At 37.6% G+C, this 22335-nt stretch overlaps 2 protein-coding genes across 2 annotated transcripts; one reads left to right on the forward strand and one right to left on the reverse strand.

Annotated features, from left to right (window-relative positions):
- Positions 1-5752: 5752 nt before the first annotated feature.
- Positions 5753-7136, reverse strand: LOC149038262 (hsp70/Hsp90 co-chaperone CNS1 homolog). The gene is made up of 2 exons (XM_089186447.1): positions 6976-7136; positions 5753-5979 (listed from the first exon to the last, which is right to left on the reverse strand). The coding sequence occupies exons 1-2, from the start codon at positions 7070-7072 to the stop codon at positions 5753-5755; spliced, it is 324 nt and encodes a 107-aa protein (XP_089042573.1). The 5' UTR covers positions 7073-7136.
- A 10290-nt stretch (positions 7137-17426) lies between these two features.
- LOC149038263 (melanocyte-stimulating hormone receptor-like) lies at positions 17427-18368 on the forward strand. The gene has a single exon (XM_089187993.1). The coding sequence runs from the start codon at positions 17442-17444 to the stop codon at positions 18366-18368; it is 927 nt and encodes a 308-aa protein (XP_089044119.1). The 5' UTR covers positions 17427-17441.
- The last annotated feature ends 3967 nt before the right edge of the window (positions 18369-22335 follow it).

Below are 22335 nucleotides of genomic sequence, written 5' to 3' on the forward strand. Positions count from 1 at the left end.
TATTAGAGACTCAAAAACTTCACGCAAAATTGTCAAGTTCGACTTGCCGAACTATTTTAGTTTGTAAACTATAGTAGAATGTGAACTTTGATGGTTTTTGGACTTTGATGGTTTGACACTTTTGGCAGCTTTAGTCTTGTACAGCCAATCAGGTTATTTGAATCATTCTAACAAGGATTCTGATTGGCTTATTGCAGTGTGCTTTATGAGAGTATAGAGCATGCTGACGACATTGTTCTTCGCTTTGGAAATAAAGTTTGTTTTGGAAATTGAAAGTAATGCTTGGGTCATTATAAAACAAATAGAGAAGCCTTGACTGTGCTCTGTTCTGTTATAAAGCACTTAAGAAGCGGCTAGAGCACTCAAGAAGTGGAAAGAAGCACTCGACTACGTCTCGTGTTTCTCCCTACACTTCTTTCGTGCTCTAGCCGCTTCCTACGTGCTTTATAACAGAACAGAGCACAGTCAAGGCTTCTCTATTTGTTAAATATCAATAGCCTCATAAATTCATTAACTACGCCGTGTTTCCAGAAAATAAGAGTGGAAAATGTTTTTTCCACTTTCTACCATCAAGAAATTCCACGTATAGGAATAGTATTTGTAGGGTCACTGTGTGACCTTTTATGAGAAGTAAAAATTGTTTGTTTTTTTTTTTTCAAGAAGACACTTCTAAAAAGTTCCTAATCCTTCTGTTATCTTATTTTGTTGTTTCTTTACTGCAAATATCATCTGCGTTTGCTATTATTTTCGCTGATTGTCATGGCCTTTCCTGCGTGCACGTGCGAGCTAGTTCATATACAGGACTCTTTCGAGTTTCTCTGGCCGGTGTCGGGCTTATGTGTCTAGGTCTGGTTCAAAAGATATCTGCACGCTGCAACACGGGTTCCTATGTTTTCTCCTTTTTCTTTATTTGTATTTTCATTCTCTTGCTTGCATTATCACACATTTATGTTTTTTTATTCCCTCAGCACGTTCCCTCAGATTTGGAATTAGGCCATGAAAAGTCAATATTGACCAGAACTGAAATCTTTTTTTATCATTATTTGTTTCGGAGAACCCCCGTCATTTGTGACTTTATTTCTCAAGAAAATGTGTTTTTATTTGCTATTTATTTCCATTAGAACATGAAACTAGGTCCTGATAAGTTTTTTTGTCTCGTGACTCCCAAAAACTGTGTTTGCGATAACATCAATTGAGAAATCAAAGGCAATTACGCCTGAGAAATTCGCTTGTAGTCTTCTACCCGCAGAAGGCAACTCCATATAATGACACGTTCTAAGACCTCTGTAAACTAGAGACATTGGGTGATGTTGAGGAGTGAAATATTTACACTAAATCTGTGACTCTTAAACGGATCACGTACTCGTACATGTAACGTCCGGAAAATGTCACGCATGTATAACACCGTAGGCGCACCTGGCGTATTCTATCCACTGACTTCAATAGTAAAGAGATAACTTATTTACTATTTGTATATGAGGAAGCTTATTTACCCTGCTTGAAAAAATCCTTGATGAAGTCTACTATTGTCAGACGAAACGCGTGGGAGATAAATACAAGTTTTTACTTTCTCGGTTCGTGCAGTGATGCTCACTAGTTTGTTCCGTCAAAAATGCTTTTAATGTGAAGTCACGTCAACCTCGACAGAAAAACTAAGCTCACCCTGTCATAATCAATGGTTTGACACCGTAAGTACCAATTTAGGTACATCATTGGACTTTGATCACAATGATGAAAAAAATGTGCGTTTCCTCACGCTCGCCACGTTTATTCTTTGGAAAATTGTTTTACTGGATTCCGATCTCGCTTAGCTTGGCGCGTCTTGGCTCTGGCCGACGAAAATTATCGAGGTGAACTCCATGAAATTTTAGTCAAATGTTTTAAAAACTTTGTCTACCCTTGATTTGCACGCAGAAAAAAAAGGCAAATCCCGAACGGTATTTCAAAACACTTTATTCATGAGTCACTTATGAACTGTTTCATAGCAGCCCGAGGAAAAAGAAAAATTGAAACAACCGGCGTATCGGTCAAATGAATTCCAATTTTTTCAAGGAGTTGGTAAGTTCATTTTTCCTATTAAATTTAAGTGGGGGTCATTTTTTTGTGACAGCCGATCAAAGATAGACATCTCTGAAACGTCTATGAAACTCTTTTTAAAAAGAGCGTACACTTCCGGTAATATTTTCCTCCTTCTCGCAACAGCGCAACAGACATTGTTAATCCTATGTAGTGTAGGTGTATCAGTTGTATTACGTCTTCATAGTGATGCCATATAAGAAATCGAGTGTCTAAAAAGCCCTCAATTCAATCTAACACTCGAATTGATAAAGTCAAGATGGTGCAGTTGTCTTGTTCATTTGCAACAAAATGTACAACCAAATGTTACTTTTCTCGCGCTGGCCAGGGACGGCAACAGCTCACACCTCTAAATTCGTGGGTATACAGCTTTAAAAAAAACATTTGAGAGACGTCGATGTATCCCAAACATGCGTTTCATCCGAGATGAAGCTTATTCTAGCACGTATTGGCTTATTTGGAGATTACGAAGGCCGCAATTTCACGATGTACCTCAAATATCGTGCACAACTTGGTGTGAGATTCAGACCTTCGGGTTCGTAAATGCCAGTATCCTCCTCATAAAAATCGGAGACATAAAGTGAGAGAGAGATGAATCTGCAAATGGCAGTAGAAATCAAAGCTGGTGGCGAGTCTTTCTGGTGGCGGCAAGGTGACTGTAAACCTAAATAGAACGCGTACTGTAGCTACTACCTTAGAGTCGACAATTAATAAGGAGAAGGGCAAGAAGAGCGCTTATCTGAATATCAGTTTTCCTAACTGGTGATTTGTGACTGAGATGAACTTTATATTATATGATTGCTAGGAGCGCTCACATAGATAGAGGTGGGCAATCCTCCCTCTGACTTAAGAACTGCGACAAGTTTATAGCGCAGACCAACTGGCACAGTTTGAAGCACCTCAGGATCTCACTAGGCTCATCACATTAGAAACTTTCAGCAAACTAGTCGTAGAAGCGGGTGCTTATTAGCAACGTGCACAGATTTCTGAATGCGGGTCATCGCGAGAACTATACCCAATCCGTCATAGACGGAACAAGAAAGCCAGATATTCTTGCTAAAAGAAGGATGTATCCTGACAAAGACAAACACAGTGAAGCCGACAAAAAATTCCGCTTAGGATAAGATCAAGAGGAAATGGACTAAGATCGGCTTGCCATTCTATAGGGGACGGCTACGTTCGAGGTCGGACCTCAGGTAAAAATTCTGACGAACAATCCCTAACTAGCCAAGAGGACTTGGGATGGGCTCTTTGGAAAACACAAAAAACAGCCACCTTTTCTCAGAAAGCAGAGAATTATCTCCTAGACGTGTGCTAGACAAGGGAGGAAACTAGTAAGACAACCGCCTCTAATGTGATTTCCCAAATATCGAGATTAAGAGACGACACCAGCCAGAAATGTTGTCTAAGGCTGACCGGTTGATACAGCAGCAAATCGCTCGATACTTCAGCCGGTTATCTGCCGTAACAAAAATTGGTTTATTGATGAGGTCCCCCTCTGTAAATATGAATGAGGACGGAGAGGCCGATGCCAATGATCTAGCTTCAGAATTCGAAACTGACCGAACAAGGCAGAAGATGACGAGAGACCTTAATTTAGACGAAGACTGCGGGAGAGGGTAAATATGTTATTAAGCTAAAAAAAAAGAAGACATTTGCATCTCACTTTTCTCTCATATTTATTGTCTTTGCTCACGAAAACAACTGGCTATGTCTTGGGATTTCATCAAGGGAAATTTCCAGGAAGGCTACTCGTCAAATTACCGCTGGCTCAGATTCTTATTTAAAAGTTTTACAAGTCACGCAATTAAACGCCGGCAACACTCGATCTAGTGAGATGAAGATTTATGTGTAGTAATAGAGTGCTTGAAAAAAATATGCAGATATTTTGCGATCGAAGCAAGCAAATAATCATAGAGATCTGCAGATTATTCTGAAATTGTTATTTACAGACAGCATGAACAACGCGCTTGAATAATTCCTACTAAAAGTCTTCGGGTCACACAACAGATGTTAGCTTAGCGGAGTTCTGCATGGAAATGTTCGATGGCGGTAAGTGACAACGACAACACTATTTTAATTTTATTTTCGGGATCGAGGCACAGTTTTTGGTCCGATAGAACTATTGATATTTGCTCTCGAGCGAGAGCGCAGAATTTCTCGTCTGTAAAAGCCGAAGTTGTAGCACACTGGAACAATTAGTAATATCAACCAACACGCAGCATGAAATAAAATGAGCAATGATGATGATTAACAACCATATTATAGACTAATGAATGTTTTGTGCCGTACAAAAGCCTATCTGCTGATTTTAGCAAATCTTTAAAGTAATAAACGACCGAAAAAAGAAACGCTACGATTTTCCCATTGATTTTTCGTTTACATGCATCTCTCTAAACGTGAAATTTTCCATTCCTACAAAAAATCTCGAAAGTTTTTCACATTTTTCACCTTTCTTGATCAATCGTCTTGTATAGAGAGCTAAAAAATGTAGGTTTATTTTGTCAAGTGACCGCCTAGAGCAAGAATTGCGTGACAGGTGTAGTTGAGAGAAACTTGTCACAGTCGCAGATTTTAAAAGGCATCCAAGACAAAAATACGGTAGTGCCCAAATATTTTTTTGATGATTTTCAGAGATGAAATGATGGGTTATAAAGGGGAATTAGGATTAGTGTTGTAGCTTTCTGGCAACGGGAGATATTTGACCTCAAAATTTAAAAATATTTAGATGAATCGAAAAGTCTAAAAACACAGGTGTATATTTGCCTCTGTTGATTGACAAGCCGTCGATCAAACGGACTGATACTCGCAGCAGACATTAACTAAGAATGTAATAATATGTGTGCAAATCCTCAGAGTAATCAGTTAAATACCATTGCAGTGAGAGCTTCATGCATTTTACCTATTTGAAGCGATTTCCTTGGTGAAAACCAAGAAAAACCGAGGGGGTTGGTCTATCTCCCCCCGGAAAAAAAACCAAAACAGAAACCAGTTTGTCGTTTTGAGTTTTGGGGTAGACCCTTTAAACTGGCAAAGTTTCATTAAAATCGGTGAGATGGCATGTAGCACGACTGCCCGGTGCTCTCGTGGACACGCTCTTAACATATCTGACACCTGTGACTCATTGAACTTAAGGAACTAAAATATTCATGCTGAAATTTTGCTTTGCATTCCGCATTGAGTTCTTAATCCCGTTCAAATAATATTCTCATCATGATTAATGGAAAGTAATGGCGTAGCAGTCAAGAGCTGGATTCAAATGTACATCTGGGTGGTCTCGACCTCTTAATTAAAGTCAATTGAGACAAGATTGAACTCTATTTAACCTCATTTAACCTTAGAGTGTTCAGTTCTTTTATTATTATTATTATTATTATTATTATTGTACAGCTAACATATCTAACCTCTCACAATTGCCTTGAGGAAAGTTGGATTTAACTCAATGGCTGCTTCTGCATCCCTTAGTGAATCCTGGTGAATTCCTGTTATTGAAATAAATATCTCTGATTAGCCATACATGTTGCAAACCAACTACCATTACTACAATTTTGAGAAAAACTTGTGATGCTCGTTGATATCTGGGGTAAGAGGTTACTTCTTTGTATATTTGAGAGGCCAAGATAAGATGTAAATTTTCCGGGCTTGCATTCAAAATTATCACCTTTTCAGAAAACTACTACTGACAACTCAATAGCTTCAAAATAGAAAAAAAAATGCCTATTAAAGCTCTCATCATCTTACCAATTTTAGAATGTGCAATAGCCCTGTTGTTGTGCAGTTTGGCCTTCAGTTCTTTCTCGTTGCAGTTCATTTTAATTCCTTTGGTGTAAAAATGAATAGCATTGATGAAATCTCCTTTCTTGAAGGCCTCATTACCCTCATTTCTATAAACATCAGCTGTGGCTGCAAAGAAAAAATAAAATAATTCGAAAAAAAAAATTAAAAATAGCTGTCAAAGTCTGTGGTCGTAGTTAATAATTATTAGTGTATAATCAGAGCTGCCAAGATTTTCAATAGTTATGATGATGCCAATGATGTAGGTGACATCATGGGTAAGAATAACAATGAGAATTAAGCATCACTCAACTTGAGGCAAACCCCTGGGCATTTAAATTTTTGGAGATAGGTTTCCCTAAAATTCCCATTCCCTGGGCAAAATTAATAAAACATTCAAATGCCCCACACAATTTTATGTAAAAGGCGAAATAATTAGCAATTTGACTTTCAACTAGTCGATCAAGCTTTAAAAACAAATTGACCAAGCTTTAAAACCTAGACCTTGAAGCCTTATTTCTTCTAAGCCATTTGTTAGTGAAAGTACACTATCTACCTTAAACACCTCCATATTCAATGATAATTAACACTTGTACTCTACTGGAAATTAGATGTGACAGTTTTTATTGAAATTCCTTAACGCCAGTCAGGTAGGGTTAAACTCCTCCCCCCCCCCCCCCCCCACCCTCTTTGGCTTGGATGAAGATCAAATGCCTGTGGGTTGCTCGAGGAGAAGGGAGGGAATGTTGAAGGTTTCAAAGTGATTGTGTTTCATTAAAATAGCAAGATGATGATGATGATGATGGTGATGATGATGATGGTACCTATGATGCAAACGTACACAATGGATGTTATATGATGATCAAATAGTCTTAACTTATTATAACTTTGTGTTATTGCTTTGAACTGTTAGAAAAGAAAATAGCAAAAGTTTCTGTGTAATAGATCTTCTCAATGAACAGCATATTGTAATCATAGAAGAGAGTCATGATTGGCCAAATATCCTTTAAAGTGTTCATACACTGTATATATCCTTTTCCACATCTGCTTGCATTCTTGAAACTGATCCTGATCGAATAGAAATTGTTCTAACAATTACTGAAGCCGAAGTTGAACCTAGCTCACCTCGTAAAGTGTCCTCGTCAAAATTTGGTGCATTTTCTTTGTCAGGTAAGTCTTCATTTTCACATGGAACTTTAATTGAACTTCTTCCTGTAGCCATAGCAACTGTAAGAAGACTGATGCTTCGTTCAAAGTTGTTCTTTTATGTAATCCTAGCCTGAAAAAAAGGTGATTGAAAATGAAAAATAAACATCAGCTCAACATATTACCCAGTTGCAAAATAAATATTTTTTTCCCTTCTGAGAATGGGAGGGATACATAGACACAAAATCAGAAGCCAATTAAGAGCTAATGTCAACATGCATCAGACAAACAGCGGCAAGTCACCCAAATTCGTTTTCTCTCCTACTTTCATATTTTGTAGCCCAATATGTCCTAATAATTGTGGTGTAGTATTTTTGTGAAAATACATTTTAGTTTTTGAGAAATGATGTTTTTCGTTGGACCGCTCAAATATGCAAATTTTCACTCTGAATATTACCCGAGTTGTGTGACCTCATGTAACGAATTTACTTGACCTCCGGTATTTCTGTCGGCATAATCCTTTGTTTTATCAACTAAACTTAATCCCCTGACATTATTGAGGATGGCAAAGAAACATTTAGTTTTTGGTAAATAGTTTTGTCCGACATACATTTTCTATGTCGAAAAGTAGCATCAAAACAAAGACAGTTTTAACAATGACCAATATGACAAAATCTACTGAGCTTCTAGCTTTTAAAAGACAAAAGGATGGTTATAAAGTTATTGTAAAAATTTTCTTGTGCGATCGTGTTGTTCTATTGTGAGATGAACTCAAAGTCCAGCAAAATTTACTTGCTAGCGACTATGAAATATACATGGTGCGCCTACTTGTCGCCACTTTTTATTGGCATATCGAGGCATAAATCACTACAATTTGTAAACAAATCTAACACAACACTCTTATCTAGTTTATTTATGATTTTATAAGACCAATAACTGTTTCGGTCATTATATTACGCTTGGGTATTACTTTTTGCCGGGAGCTCAGGTTTTACGTTGTGTTTTCCCCTATCCCAGCTATATTAGAAGCTAGTCACGCAATAATTGATACCAACTCAAATGAATATTTATCCTGTATGAAGATTTTTGTTTATGTTATAGCTCCAGGCGTCGAAACAACGTCGGAATGTCCCAAAGATACACAGGATTTAATACGAGGACATCGAGCGAAATACTGATTCGAGACACCAAAGACCAATTATAATTCCAAACGTAGTTTATTCGTACTAATTATGACTTGATGTCCAAAACCGTCAAACTAAAATACAATTAAAAAACCTAGTCTAAGCGATACTAAAGGACTGAAACTAAGATAAATAAACAATTTTATGACACGAATACATATCAATTACACGAGCGCAAACACAGCTAACAATGCAACATTCGGTAACAGGAAAAGAAAACAAGGAAATCAATACAATAATACGGTCGCTTACCGATTGTCCTCTCTGTAACGCCTGAATGAGTCGCAATGAACGCAGAAACACTCGCAATAAGCTCTCTTGTTAAACTATCTACCGCAAACGACAACGCACGAGGTCTGACATATGATATCGAAGCGTCACTAATACAAAAACAAAGACTAATACGTAACAGAAATAATACTTAACTCGACAACAATTACATATGTTGAATTGACAATATTACAGTATATTACTTTTGTGGTCACTAATCGTTGTTTCAGTGGCAGCGTAGCAGTTCAAAGCGGGTTATTGCTTCAACGCGATGAAATTTATAGTGTTCTGGCAGGAAAAAAAGCATGATGCTCTGGGAATAAAAATTATTTGGAGCCTTTTACATGATATCGTAATGAGTTTTGTTCAAGAACGAGTTCATCCCGGTTGTCGCATACCAGAGTAAAATTATTCGAAACGAATCATTTGTGAATGAGTTTATAGAGGTTTTCATTCCAGAACGAAACATTTATTCTGGACGACCTTTTGTACCTGTGTAAAGTAAACGCGGTACGACACTCATATCTGTATGAATCCTCTTTAGGAGCGAGGGAAGCATAGAAAAAGGACGTAAATACTTGTTTTTACTACTTGTTTTCATCATCTTAATAATCTTGCATGTAAACGCGGCATGAAATTCATTTCATTCCGGAATGAAACCCATTTTGGAATAATGTAAAAGGTACCTTATTGACGGACCATTAGATTTTTGATGCGGGAAAGGGGGGGGGGGGGGGAGGGGGGTCTTTTGCCAATTGCACGATTTGTCTTCCTACAACTTATCCTGTGATAAAAGAATTTGGATATATAAGTATTACTCGCGTTGTTGTTGTTTTTTTTACATTACCGAGCGAATTTCAAGTGATAATTTCAGGAAGTAAGAAGCAACAACAAAAGGATTCTTATCAAAGCGAGGTGCCATTTTCAGTCATACCTGGTCGGACACCTTGAAAACAAAGGATGACACGCAAGCAGTTTACTGCAAATTTGACTAGAAGTGCACAGATCGAGCTCCAGATGCACTTGAAAAGTCTGTTTAACAAATACAGACGTACAGTTATTTTAATCCCTACCAAATTATGTCAAGACGAACAAAACAAAAAAAAGTACAGCCGTCCTGCCTCAAAGCAGGACAGATTTTGTCAGCATAAAAATCTGACAGATCAGTGCCTAAAGTTTTTATAGGTAAATAACCATTTTACGTGAATTTAACGAAATATGAGACTGACAGCTCGTAGTTGGCAAATCGCATCTTTTGTTTTTAGGTGCTGACAGGGTTGGTGGGGGAGGTGGGGGAGGAGGCGATCAGAAATGGGTGAGGATGCTTGTCGTACCTTTCAGGGGTCAAAATCAGTGATCTGGTACCTTTTATGGTGTCTCCAACTTTAGTGGACTGCCAGAGACCTAGCTGGTACCTTTTAAGATGTTTTTCGCTCAATAAGATACCTGAAATAAGCATTTAATAAGCACTAGGACGATTTTAATGATCTGACTTGAGCCTCTAGAGCACATCGATAAAGAAGTTCTTATTTTTGGGATTTTTCAATTTTTTTGAGTTTAAATAGATACTTTATAGGGGTAGATATCTGTTGTTGCCACTCCCACACGGATAAGACTCAGGTACCTTTTACAATTTTATGGGGGTCGTTTTCGAAATTCCGGCGCGCATCCTTGCCCTCTTATATATAGGGGTTCCCGGGGGGGTGCTGATACGTGCAGCACACTTGAACTTTAGCAAAGGCAAATTTTGATGTGATTTTCGGTCAAGAGAAAAAAGTTTTGTCAGCGTCTTGTAGCTACTGCGGAAGGGCCCTTTACCACTGTGTACTTAATTACGCGTCCCGCCAGATTGCGGGAAGCCTACAAAGTGCTCCGACATTAGTATAGAAAACTCCGCCTCTGTCTGGATTTTTGAAAATTTCAAGATTTACAAAAGACAGTCCTAATTGACTGAAATAAATTGGGCAAAAAATCACCATCTGTATGTTGCAAGTTCGTATAATTAGTAACAGAAGCAATTGAAATTATTTAAACCAGAGGCTGTTGTAGGTAGTTAGGTAAAGTCTGTATTTAAGCAGTGGCCCATCCAGGCCCTGAGCTTATAATCCTGGATTCCTCACATGAAGCGACTAGGTATTACTACTCCTCCCCGGACATGATGACAGTCCACCCCATGGTTACCCCCCCCCCCTCCCTCTTCCCTCCTGTCATTTCATCAGGTTCCCCTGACTAATGTCTGGTACCCATTTATACTCCTGGGTGGAGAGGGGTACTATGAGAGTAAATTATTTTGCACAAAAATACATGACCTGGCCAGGTTTCATATGCAGATCTCTTGACTTCACCTCACTAATCATAAGGCCACCATGTCTCCACAAGAGGGGAGAGTTTATGGTAAATCCTTTCTCATAAGAAACAACTTTTGCAAAACCAAAATAAAATTCTCTTAGCTGATTTTTAAATAGGGATTACTGGTCAAAACTTACAAAATGTGTAAGTTTTTATTCAATTTCCTCCAGTTGAACCGAAATCCATATGTGTGCCCCTGTTAGTTCAACTGGACACTTATGACAGGAAAAACAATGAAATATATACACTAATGCATGCTAATGTATGTTGATATGGATTTCAATTTGGTACAGGTGCTGATGTTTGTGGTTTACCAGTATATGTATATTAAACTAATTGTTTTTGCAATTATTTCATGTTTACTCTGTTTAGTGCTCAGAATTGATTTGTCTTTGATGCTAACTTTAACTATCCTGATAATCCAGACTAGTTGTTTTTCAAATATCATAAAATCCTTGCTGGCTGTCTTCACGTACAAAAAATTTCAAGAAATGTAGAGGCACAAGGAAATCAATTGTTCTGGAATTCAGAATAGCCTTAGATACATGTACAATGTAGATCACATTTTCGAAAGCCAGTACTAACTTCTTACTAACCATTCGAGCACGAGTCTTTACTTGGGAATATTGGCCCAAGGTTACGGCAGTATAGAAATGTCATCGTGCCAATATTTCTCAGTACAGCTCACGAAAGCAAGGTGATACTCATGCATTAATGTCACTTGCACTAAACTAGTTTATTGGGAATTTTCTGGCTTCCAAGTAAAGACATAGGCATGCTCAGCATGCAAGATTTATTTTTTTTTTGACCGGGTGGGATGAGATGGGACACTTTGTGTACCTAATGTTTTTATTTTTGTAACAGAAAAAGAGCATAACTTTATAAAAGATCGAAAATATTGCATTACCTCACCTTAAGAGAAAGAGAGAAAAAAGGTAATTTAGCTTAACTCACACAGGTATCTTTTGGTCTATTTTCTCTATTGTCTAAACACAACGCCATCTATTCCCCGACGGAGAGAGAGCGCGTAGCGTGATGAGACCAAACGCTTACTGCCGTTTCTCTACCAGAGAGAAAATCAAAATTATTCTTCTACAGTTAGATGCCTAAAAAATATAATTCCATGTCATTCTACTACGAAAATCAAACTGAAACTCTGTTGTATCTTCAATAGAATCTAACCAAAGATATATTGCGATCTCGACCAATGAAGATACATTTCACAAGAGAAAAGGATAATATTTGAGGGAGGGCTCCTTGATTGGTTGTTGACTATCTGGACTTTGCCCACTGTGTGTGAAATACTTTATAAAATGCAGGTTGTTTACAAGGAATAAACATGCGATTGGATTAAGTTCAAGGTAGTTAAAAGCCGAGTTTATTCGTAGAAAAAGTTAAAACGCGGGAGAATTGCGTTAAAAGTTCACTATCGGTAGCAGTTAGTGTGAATTTTTTCCAGTGGGGTTGGACATTGCGATTAGAATACGTGATTAAATGCAGATTGTTTACAAGGAAATGACACGTGATGGAGCGAAGTTTAATTTGGCAAAATGGAATTTAATTGCTGAAATAAAATTTGTAATCAGTAGACTAAGCCAGGGAAGCAAAATAAAAAGAAATATACATATCTTAAAATATGATGGCAATTTCGTTTCTAAGTATTAATTCACTCTATTTGAGACAACAAGGTAGTTTTCCATTACCAGAAATCCGAGATATCGATCATACTTGACCTCTCCAGGCCTTGGCCAAGAAACAATTATAAAGAAATGTGTGGGATAAAAAATAAATGTTCAAAATCTTCAAGGATCTTCCAGTTCTTGTCAAGATCTTCAGGGGTCTTTTATTTTCTTTCCAAGATCTTGAATTTTCTTGCCAAGATCTTTACGGATCTTCAAAATTTTCCTGCCAAGATCGTTCAGGATCTTGGCAGGAAAGTAAAAGATCCTTGAAGATCTTGGCAAGAACTTTGAAGATCATTGAAGATCCTGACAAGAGAATGAAATATCCCTGAAGCTCTTAACTAGAATTGTAAAGATCTTGAAAGGTTTTCATAAAGATCTTGTAGGATTGTTAAAGATCCTTCAAAGATTTTCACCAGTGATGTATCACAACAAGTCAAAAAATATAGAGAGCACTCGCCGCATCGGCACTTTTTTTTCGCTGTTTTGGTAGCCACTTTGAAAATTTAGTTAGGCATTCTAAGGTAGGTAATTTAAATGTGATATATTATAGTGTACACGTAAATACGCTAGTCATAAAATCAGCTGTCCACTGTTTGCAACTCTGCAAAATTATCATAATAATATGCGAAACTTTGTTCGACCATTTCCATTTGTCGACAAGTCTTTCCACTTGATACAATTTTACCCCAGGTTTATATTTCCTTTTCCCTTTAGAAGCAATAATTATCTACACGATCTTTACTTCTTACCGATCGCGCCATGTTGTTTATGCAACCACACCTTCGGGCATGCTCCCTAGAACTTTGAATACACCACAGTCAGGGGGTATGGCACGAACGAAATGACTCGGATTAATTGTTATGTTTTCTTTCTTTCATATTGAACTATTTCTTTCTGTTATTTCAAACTAAACTTAATAGATAGATATTCGCCACCCAGAATGCCTTCAATGAAAATCACCAACGGGTAGCACTCATGATTTTATGTGGAACGAGCAAATGCAATTAGGCAATCTCATTTCAAATTTTCGTTCAATTTCCGACTCAAGTTATGACGAACTAGAACGAGGATCATGTGGTTCACTCGTGAATTTATGTAGGACAAAGAAAAGAGCAAAGAAGACGATCATTAATTCCAAAATCTATGTGTGAGCTGGATTTCAGCCTATTTTCATTTTCTACAGGTGTGCTGATGAATATTCAGTTACGCTGTGTTCTTAATATAACCTACATTTTTCAAAAGAAGTCAAATGATGTGTTAAAGAATTCGTATTTTGATTTGTCGCCTTAAATTTTTCTCTGACTGAAAATACCTGCCAAGTTTTGTATCATTTAATAAGCAAGGAATGTTTTACATCTTCCCCTCGAAACGTGTGTTTGTGACAACTGCTTCCTCTTTCAATTTCTATAATGCGAACAGGATGTAACACGTAGACGGTAGTTTATAATCAAAATAAAAAGGAAAAAGGCTTCAGATTATCTCGTAACACTCAGTTTTCTCGGTTCTCACTAAATATTCTTCCAAAAAAATAGAGTAAGCAGGGACACAGCACTTTAGATCGATAACATTTTCATAACTTGCTCTTGTCTGCGATCATATGGTCTAGTGTGTTGTTGGTAATTTAGTGTTAACAACTGGGTTGAAAACGTAAATTAGCCACCGTAAAGGGTAAAAAAGCTGACGTTTCGAGCGTTAGCCCTTCGCCATCGCTCTGACGAAGGGCTAACGCTCGAAACGTCAGCTTTTTTACCCTTTACGGTGGCTAATTTACGTTTTCAACCCAGTTGTTAACACTAAATTACCTGCTTTACTCTCCCACCGACGCAGCACCACAGTTTCTTTAGAAACTTACCCCTTTATTCTAGTGTGTTGTTGCCGGCTTACTTTGCTGAAAGACCTATATGAAACCAAGACCCCACGCCTCATACCGGATTGTCTATATTTTACAATGTAATAAGTTTTTCTTTGTTAATACAAACTGGCAATGTTATTGATGGAACACAGCGAGTGGGTGAGACAAAAATCCACTTGGTCTAATTAATTATTTCAGAGCTTACCTTAAAACGACGTTTCGTCAGCGATGGAGCGTTGAATTCGTCCCTAAGAACCTGTTAAATTTGTAAAATTTTGCAAGACCGAAGATATTTTGATGAATTCTTCAGAAGGTGACTTATAACACGAACGGCGTCGAGAGGGTACTCTTTTCCTAGTGGTCTCACGACGTAGGAATATTTGATTTTATTCCTCTGAAATTTAGCTCGCGATAACCTAGAAGCAACGCTTCGAGCTGGGGATGGCAAGCGTTAAAAATTTCTCACTGCCACCAAAATGATGCAAATGACTCACTTTTTGTTTCACGACCATAATGATATTTTTACCATTGCGTGACATTCTCAGGAAAACCAAAAGTTGATGACACATTGTGAACTTTCCCGAGGAAATGAGTCATAAATAGTGAATAATACACGGGCGCGCGTAGATGCGAATTTGGTTGATGGAATACAATTCAAGCACGTGAAAAATTGCCTAATGTTAACGTAGTGCAATGATTGGGTATGTTCTAATGGACTTTGGACGTTTTTTATGGTACGTGATGGAACGTGAGTTGTTAGGCGTGTTCGTTGCGCGTAAAGGAGCCGTAAAAACACGTTTGACTTAAAAATAACACAACAAGTGAAATGCGAAACTTTCATGTCCCGATAAATCTCGACCTTAATCAACGAGGCTCTCGCGAAGACCACAAACCACCACACTTATCAAATGAGCCCAAGATTTCTGGTTAATGTTATTCTTTGTGCACAGCCCCCTGATCAATGACATCATCTATAAGAAAATAGGTATGCGTTGCATGGGCGGGTTGAGATGGGACACTTTGTGTACCTAATGTTTTCATTTTTGTAACAGAAAAAGAGCATGACCTTCAAACGGAGGAAAATATCGCGTTACTTCACCTTGTCTGAACTCACACCACAGGCAGCCCAAACTACAGCTGCGAGATGATCATCTTGCGAAATAAGATTCATGGTGATTTTTTCGGATTTTTTCGGATTTTCTTTACCTGGCGGTGGCATACCTGAATATTTTTATGAGTTGTGCCGTATTTTGACTTTCCCCACAGGCTCGTCAAATTCAAACAAGGAGTGAAAGTACTAGGCAATACTACAAACCAATGAATAGTCTAGTAGGTTATTTATGATCCAACTGCTTTTTATTCCGCCATGTCTTTCTGCTCATTTCTCATAAGGCAGGAAAAGCAAAGTGGATAGAGAAGCGCAGTGTGCGTAGCCGACCGGTTAAACAGGTTTTTTTACAGTACAAAATAACCAACTGTACACGTGTGGTATATACATATATTTGCATTATTTGAACTCTACCTTGTGCAGTTAGATTATAAAACCAAATTATCTCGTTGTACCCCTCATCGACGCGGCAACACAATTTCCTTAGAAACTAAACCCAGTTATTCATACGTTGTTGATTACAATGCCTGCAGCTGGTGCGAGGCCAAAGGCAACCAAAATATACTTAATATACTCGGAGAAGAAATCTCCCAAAAACTCAGCATACTTCGTATACACATACCCTAACATTACTAAAATACTTCCCGAGCGCTTCACATGACTCTCACTTTCATGCGATCTGATTAGTTATACTTTATTTTTATTGTTTTTACAATTTTTTTATTATTTTACGTTTTTCCAGTCTATCGAGTTCATGTTCCATTCAAAGCCGTTTTCTTCTTGAACAGGTCCACAGGTTCCAACGGTCGATCAGCTGAAAAAGGATTCTTTTTCGACTTGTGAAAAAATGGTATCACAGATGTCTCTCTATTTGCCTCTTACTGCTATTTCATACAAGAGGCTCGTCACAGGTTCCGGAAAAAAGAAATCAACTCTTTGGCACAATAGACAATTTGCTTACGCACTTTGAATGAGCAAACACTGATGAGGAAGTCTTTATGTGTTTATGGAAGAAAGTTTCAGTCATCGTCGCTCGGCGTGTGCTGTTTAAACGAAATATTATGCGCCCCATCTTTTGGAGGTGGATTACATCAAAGATTTACTTTTTTCTCAGCAATGCATATGTGAAATGAAATTGACTGCAAACGGTTCTTACAGAGTCCTCTTGTTGTCATGAGCTTTTGAACTCAGTGAACGACAGTGGTGTCGAGAAAATAAATCATTTTTGCCCCTGATTTTATGTTAGAAGTCCACAGTCAGCATTCAAGTTGTTTCCAACTGATTGACGTTTCGCCTTCCCATTCAAATTTGGTTTCCAGAAGCTGATCATAATTTAAACAACACTAACTCATTTATGCGGCTATCAACGTCACTCTTTCTTAGTAAGGCTGGTTTTTGCCTTAAACTGTGGGATGGAAAAAAACGCACAATATTTTATTTTAATTTTACCTCTTAGCGCAAAGTCATTCAAAGATTGAACCTAACAAGTTGAATATACATGTGGTGTAGTTGTGACGCTTAACACTGTTAGGCGACAAACATCCTGCCTCTCCTATTTACCAAAGATAATTTGAAGGAAAAGTCGCTGTAAAAAAAACTATTTCATCTTTGGTGGGAACTTCTAGAGTTTATCGATAGAATAACGTGACAGAATTACCCGTTACAAAGAAGTTTACAAAGAGTTATATTTAATGTGACTCTTGTGAAGAAATTGACAGCTCTTGCTCGTCTGAGTAACGAAGGATTGTCCATCGCGCCATAAAATATTAACATTCGTGGATGTTTTGTTCTTATCGCGTTTTGATAAATCATAGCTGAGGCAAAAGTAAGGCTTTAAGAAAAATGGTTCACCATTTTTTGGACACAAATGACTGTATTTCCAAACATTTCAAACGACTACACGCAACTGAAAAAGTTTTCATATGGTTATTTTGAAAAAAAAAAAAAGTTTAAGTGATCAACGCTGCGCAGGTGCTCTCAGTGCGGCAGCAAACTCAATGGGAGATGGAACGCAAGTGAACACATTTGAAGAACTTGTATGTTCCTCATCTTTGGCTGGCGAATTTGAACAATACTCATTGCGTCTGTCAGCAATCATCATTTTCTTTTCCCTGACAGCATTTCTTGGGAATTCTCTGATCTTCGTTGCACTTCACAAGGTGTCTTCCCTCCATCCGCCGTCCAAACTCTTGTACCGTTGTCTGGCAACAAGTGATCTGTTAGTTGGTCTTGTAAGCCAGCCTCTCACTGCTACTCTTTGGATGTCGGTTGTTTTCGAAGAGTGGAGACTTTGTCGATTCGCATGGGTAGCAGCCTCCATTTCAGGGTATGGATTATCTCTTATGTCTTTGTTGACAATGGCAGCCATGAGCGTGGACAGACTTCTCGCCCTGTTTTTGGGGCTGAGATACAAACAAATGGTAACTTTGAAGCGCACATATATCATTGTCGCTACTCTTTGTATTATAACTTTTGTCGCTACTCTATGCAACGTGTTAGATTCTCGTATAGCGCCTTGGTTTGGTCGAATTGTCATCTCATGTTGCCTATTAATCTCGATTGCTTCATATGCTAAGATTTTTTGTGCCCTTCGCCGTCGACACGCTCAGGTACAAAGTCATGTTCAACAACAGCCGACCCAACCAAATGCATTGAACATGGCGCGATACAAAAAGGCAGTGTACAGTGCACTGTGGGTGCAGTTAGCGTTACTTGCTTGTTATGTACCAATGAGTGTAGTGGGAATTTTGATGGCTCATATAAAAGGAGATTCATCACATTTAGTCGTCGCTCTTGGAATAGTGAATACCCTGGTTTATTTTAACTCGACTTTAAATCCGTTTCTTTACTGCTGGAAGATTAGTGAAGTAAGAAGAGCAGTTAAGCGGACAATCAGACAAGGGCTTTGCTGTCCACGGGGTTAGTTCTTCCATTATACTTTTACCTAGTTGTTTCAAGCAAGTATGTAACGTGACGACGCTATTAGATAACGCATCCTGTCGGGTATATCATTGAATAGGAAGAAGTAAGAAGCTTAATGAAGTCGCTGCACAAAGCTGTTTAGATATTCTCATCATGGATGAACATGGCTCATTTTGTGCATGAAAAAGCAAAAATCATGGAATATACACGTTAACGATATCGTAGGAATTTAAGAATGGTATTTATCTTAACTGAGGGAGGCGTTTGACTACAGCTGGCTTGATACGAAAAAAATTCCTTATCTTATTAACAACCAGTGGCTTCAATCGAGGCTTCTGTGGATAAAGTTTATTTCCAAGTGCACGTATAGCTAAAGGCCAGAGAGTCGTATCACTAACGGCAATACTTGGGACAAGTAAGTTTTATGCGACGGCAGTTACTTTGAATACAACAAATTATGATTTGATCGACATAGAAAATACCGTCCACGCAAGGTAGGGCAAAAAACGGGAAGCTAGTTTGATTTTACTTACTCGTTTTACAATCTTAGTGGTACGAAAGTACATGTATAGGATAAAATTGATTGTGAAAGGGTAGTGAAGGAGTGACTTTTAAGTTCTTATCCAACGGATGGTGAAATAATTTCAAATTTTTAACCTCACTACATGAAATAAAGCGTTTGACTTTGACTCAATATTACCGCGTGAACCGTTCAAAGTAAGGCTTGTTAAAGACACGAAATCGTAATTTTGAGCGAAAAAGTCCATAATGCTTATCAATGTGTGATGATACTTCTATAAACTGTAAATAGCTAGTAAGTAAGCGAATGAGAAACAGTTTAACATTACAGGCTCTTACTGAGAATTCTCTTAAATATTTTGTTGCTTAAAATTTATCATCAAATTACTAATGAGGACCAATTAATGGTAAAATTACAATGTCCTAAGATAATTCTCTTAACGATTTTCGTTTGTTTCTAAAAATTTATTATTAATCATCAATTAATCATAATCATGTTTTGATTAATAGTGTACTCAATGGGTTATATTGATATGAAACTCACTGATAAGTTAGAAGGAAACTTACTATCAATACTGAAAAGTGTTGTAGCAAAATAAATGGTATGCTTCATAAAAAATTTAGGGGCCGGTTATTTACACAATGTCTAATCCAAACCATGGTTTTATGCAACACAATGTCTAATCCAAACCATGGTTTTATGCAAGCAGTGAAAAGCAGGTGTTCTCTATAAGAGGGTAGATAGAACATAATAAATGTCCTTCCTTTATTAGATCTCGACCCTCTAGATACTATTCGCAAAAATTTATACCAAGATAAGAGGTTCAACTAAATTGAAGATGGCTTAGAACGCAGTTTTGTAAAACAACGACTAAACTTTGTCTAAAGAACTTTCGTGAGGCTAGTAAACATTTCAGACACTTTATTCTTGAAGAAATCCCTTCAATATTGAACAGCTAATATTTTGTTTGATGGCAAAATATTTCGCAAAAGTAGAGAATACTTATATTTAGAGCATTTTTTGGTAGATATAGTCAAAATGGTGCCAATGGACTCACCAACTTGTAAGAAGCTCATTGATAACATTGTTTGAATCAATGAAAACCCGGAAAGATTTTTCGTGCAAATAAAGACATCATCTAGAACACAGGTGATGAGAAAGGATTGTTATTATTTTGAAGGTGTTTATCATTACCCAACATTAGATTATCATAACCATTTCACAAAGAAAGCTGCATAAATAGCAAAGGAGAATTATACAGGCATCTCCTGATGGCGATTGAACCAAGAAACATCTCACCAAGGTAGAACTAAATATTGACTCGAGATTTCGTTTTTATCAAAAATCCTGACATGGGAAATATGAAATCAAGGATTTCTAACCAAACAACAATTTGTGGTGAATGGCATTGATTAAACGTTTTACTTTATTAACATCAAACCTGATTATTGCTGTTTCTCCTAAAGTTCTCTTTTAAGGATCAATCGTTTGTGAAAAACAAACTTTGCAAAATGATCAGACCTACTCATCAAAAGAAGGGCTTTAAAAAAATGGCTCACCATTTTTTTTTGGACACAAATGACAATATTCCCGAGCATTTCAAACGTGTAAACGCGATTGAAAAAGTTTTCATACGATGATTCATATGATTATTCATATGATTATTAAGTTTCAGTGATCAAAGCAGTTTAAGTGATTTCAAGGCTGGCAGGTGCTCTCCAGACGCAACATTTTATGCTGCAATCACACGTTGATTTGCATTTCTCAAGCCGTTTGTCATTTTTTTTGTGAATATTTAATTATCTTAGCGCAACGCGGCAAAAATAGATCAGGTGACTAATTATTTAAAAACCTAGAAGTTCGTTACGCAACTTACATTTCAAAAGTGTCACCACAGATCGCACTTCGAAGCTTACTAGCCGCATATGGAACACAAATTGTAAGTATAATATTTTTCCCGTCGCTTCAACCGAAATCGACATGTGTAATAACCTTCTTTGTCATATTAATTTAATTTTTCAGTTGACTATATTACTACAAGTGCAAATAAATTCCATGTACGGTCATGTACGCAAAAATCAGTTAGTGGTGAAATCTTCAACGTAAAGTAGCCCTTCAATCACAGGAGCGAATCACACGTAATCTGAAGGAAAGAACAAAACGACTGCAGAATGATGGCGGAAACAAATCTAACCAAAGATGGAGCACAGACGAACGCATTTGAAGATTTTCGGTGCTCCCCTTTTTTGGCAGGTGGATTACAACCACAATCAATCCATTTCTCAGCTACATTTTACATTATCCTCTCCATTACAATATTTCTTGGGAATTCTCTTATCCTTGTTGCCCTTCACAAGGAATCTTCCCTTCATCCGCCGTCCAAACTCTTGTATCGTTGTCTGGCAACGACTGACCTGTTAGTTGGTATTTTTAGCCAGTCTATGATGGCTACTTATTTCATGTCCTTGGCTAACGATAACTGGAGTCTTTGTCGATACGCAAGCGACGCCACCTTCACAAAAACCTACACATTTTGCGGAGTGTCTTTATTTATAATAATGTTGCAAGATGTTGCGTTGAAATATTGCGTGCGTGTGGCCGGGCCTTAAGAAATAAGGGTCTGAGTGATCGTGACCGGCCAGGTGCCGTTGATAGGAAATATCTGTCGTTTCAAATACAGGTAACTAGCGGGGAAAAGAAAACGACCGTATATTGAACTGCATGGCGACAACTAATTATATAGGAGGTGTAACACAAAGGAACACCAGGTTTGGAAAGTGGCTTTTCAACCTTTCTGGCTGATGAGTTACCGGCATCAATCAGCCATTTCCTTCTCTGCGGTGTACTTTCTCCTCCCATCACAGCATCTCCTGGCAATTCTCATGTCCTTGTTATAAACAGTTTTCAACTTGAATTTGTTTTGTCATTAGAAAAATATCCACATTGCTTATGAATGTTTGAAAATGTCATTGATAATAACAAACATTGTGTAAGGGGGTGTATGGATTTAAATAAACACTTTCCTTTTCTTAATTAATTCTTTCCAAAACTTCCAATTTTCCGAGATTAAACGTAAGACTCCATCTTCTCCACTCAGCTAAAGGTGAATTTCTACCCGAGAAGACGACGTTTAAAATAATTGTGAAATACTAATAGTATCAAAGATGTCTGTCTGTACGTTTGACTCTTAAAGCTCATTTGTTCCTATTTTGGTCACGTTTCCTAATGATCTTTCATCGATAGAGAGCTAGTCAAGTGTCCATATCATCTGTATAAAATTTTGCATCAAACCATTAAAATGTAAATGAATTCTAATATTAAAAAGAAGCTTAAATCTGAGGGGTTCCGGAAAAAAGCAATCAACTCTTTGGCACAACAGACAATTTGTTTACGCACTTTGAACAAGCAAACGCTGATGAGGAAGTCTCTATGTGTTTATTGAAGGAAGG

Source organism: Pocillopora damicornis, chromosome 11 (assembly GCF_964200805.1).
Source record: "Pocillopora damicornis chromosome 11, jaPocDami1.2, whole genome shotgun sequence".
Classification (NCBI taxonomy): Eukaryota; Metazoa; Cnidaria; class Anthozoa; order Scleractinia; family Pocilloporidae; genus Pocillopora; species Pocillopora damicornis.

Excerpts from the sequence above, each read along its gene's own strand:
- LOC149038262 (XM_089186447.1), bottom strand. The coding sequence starts at position 7,072 with ATGGCTACAGGAAGAAGTTCAATTAAAGTTCCATGTGAAAATGAAGAC. Across the intron at positions 5,980-6,975 it reads TGACGAGGACACTTTACGAG|CCACAGCTGATGTTTATAGA; the intron begins GTGAGCTAGGTT and ends TTTTCTTTGCAG.
- LOC149038263 (XM_089187993.1), top strand. The coding sequence starts at position 17,442 with ATGGGAGATGGAACGCAAGTGAACACATTTGAAGAACTTGTATGTTCC.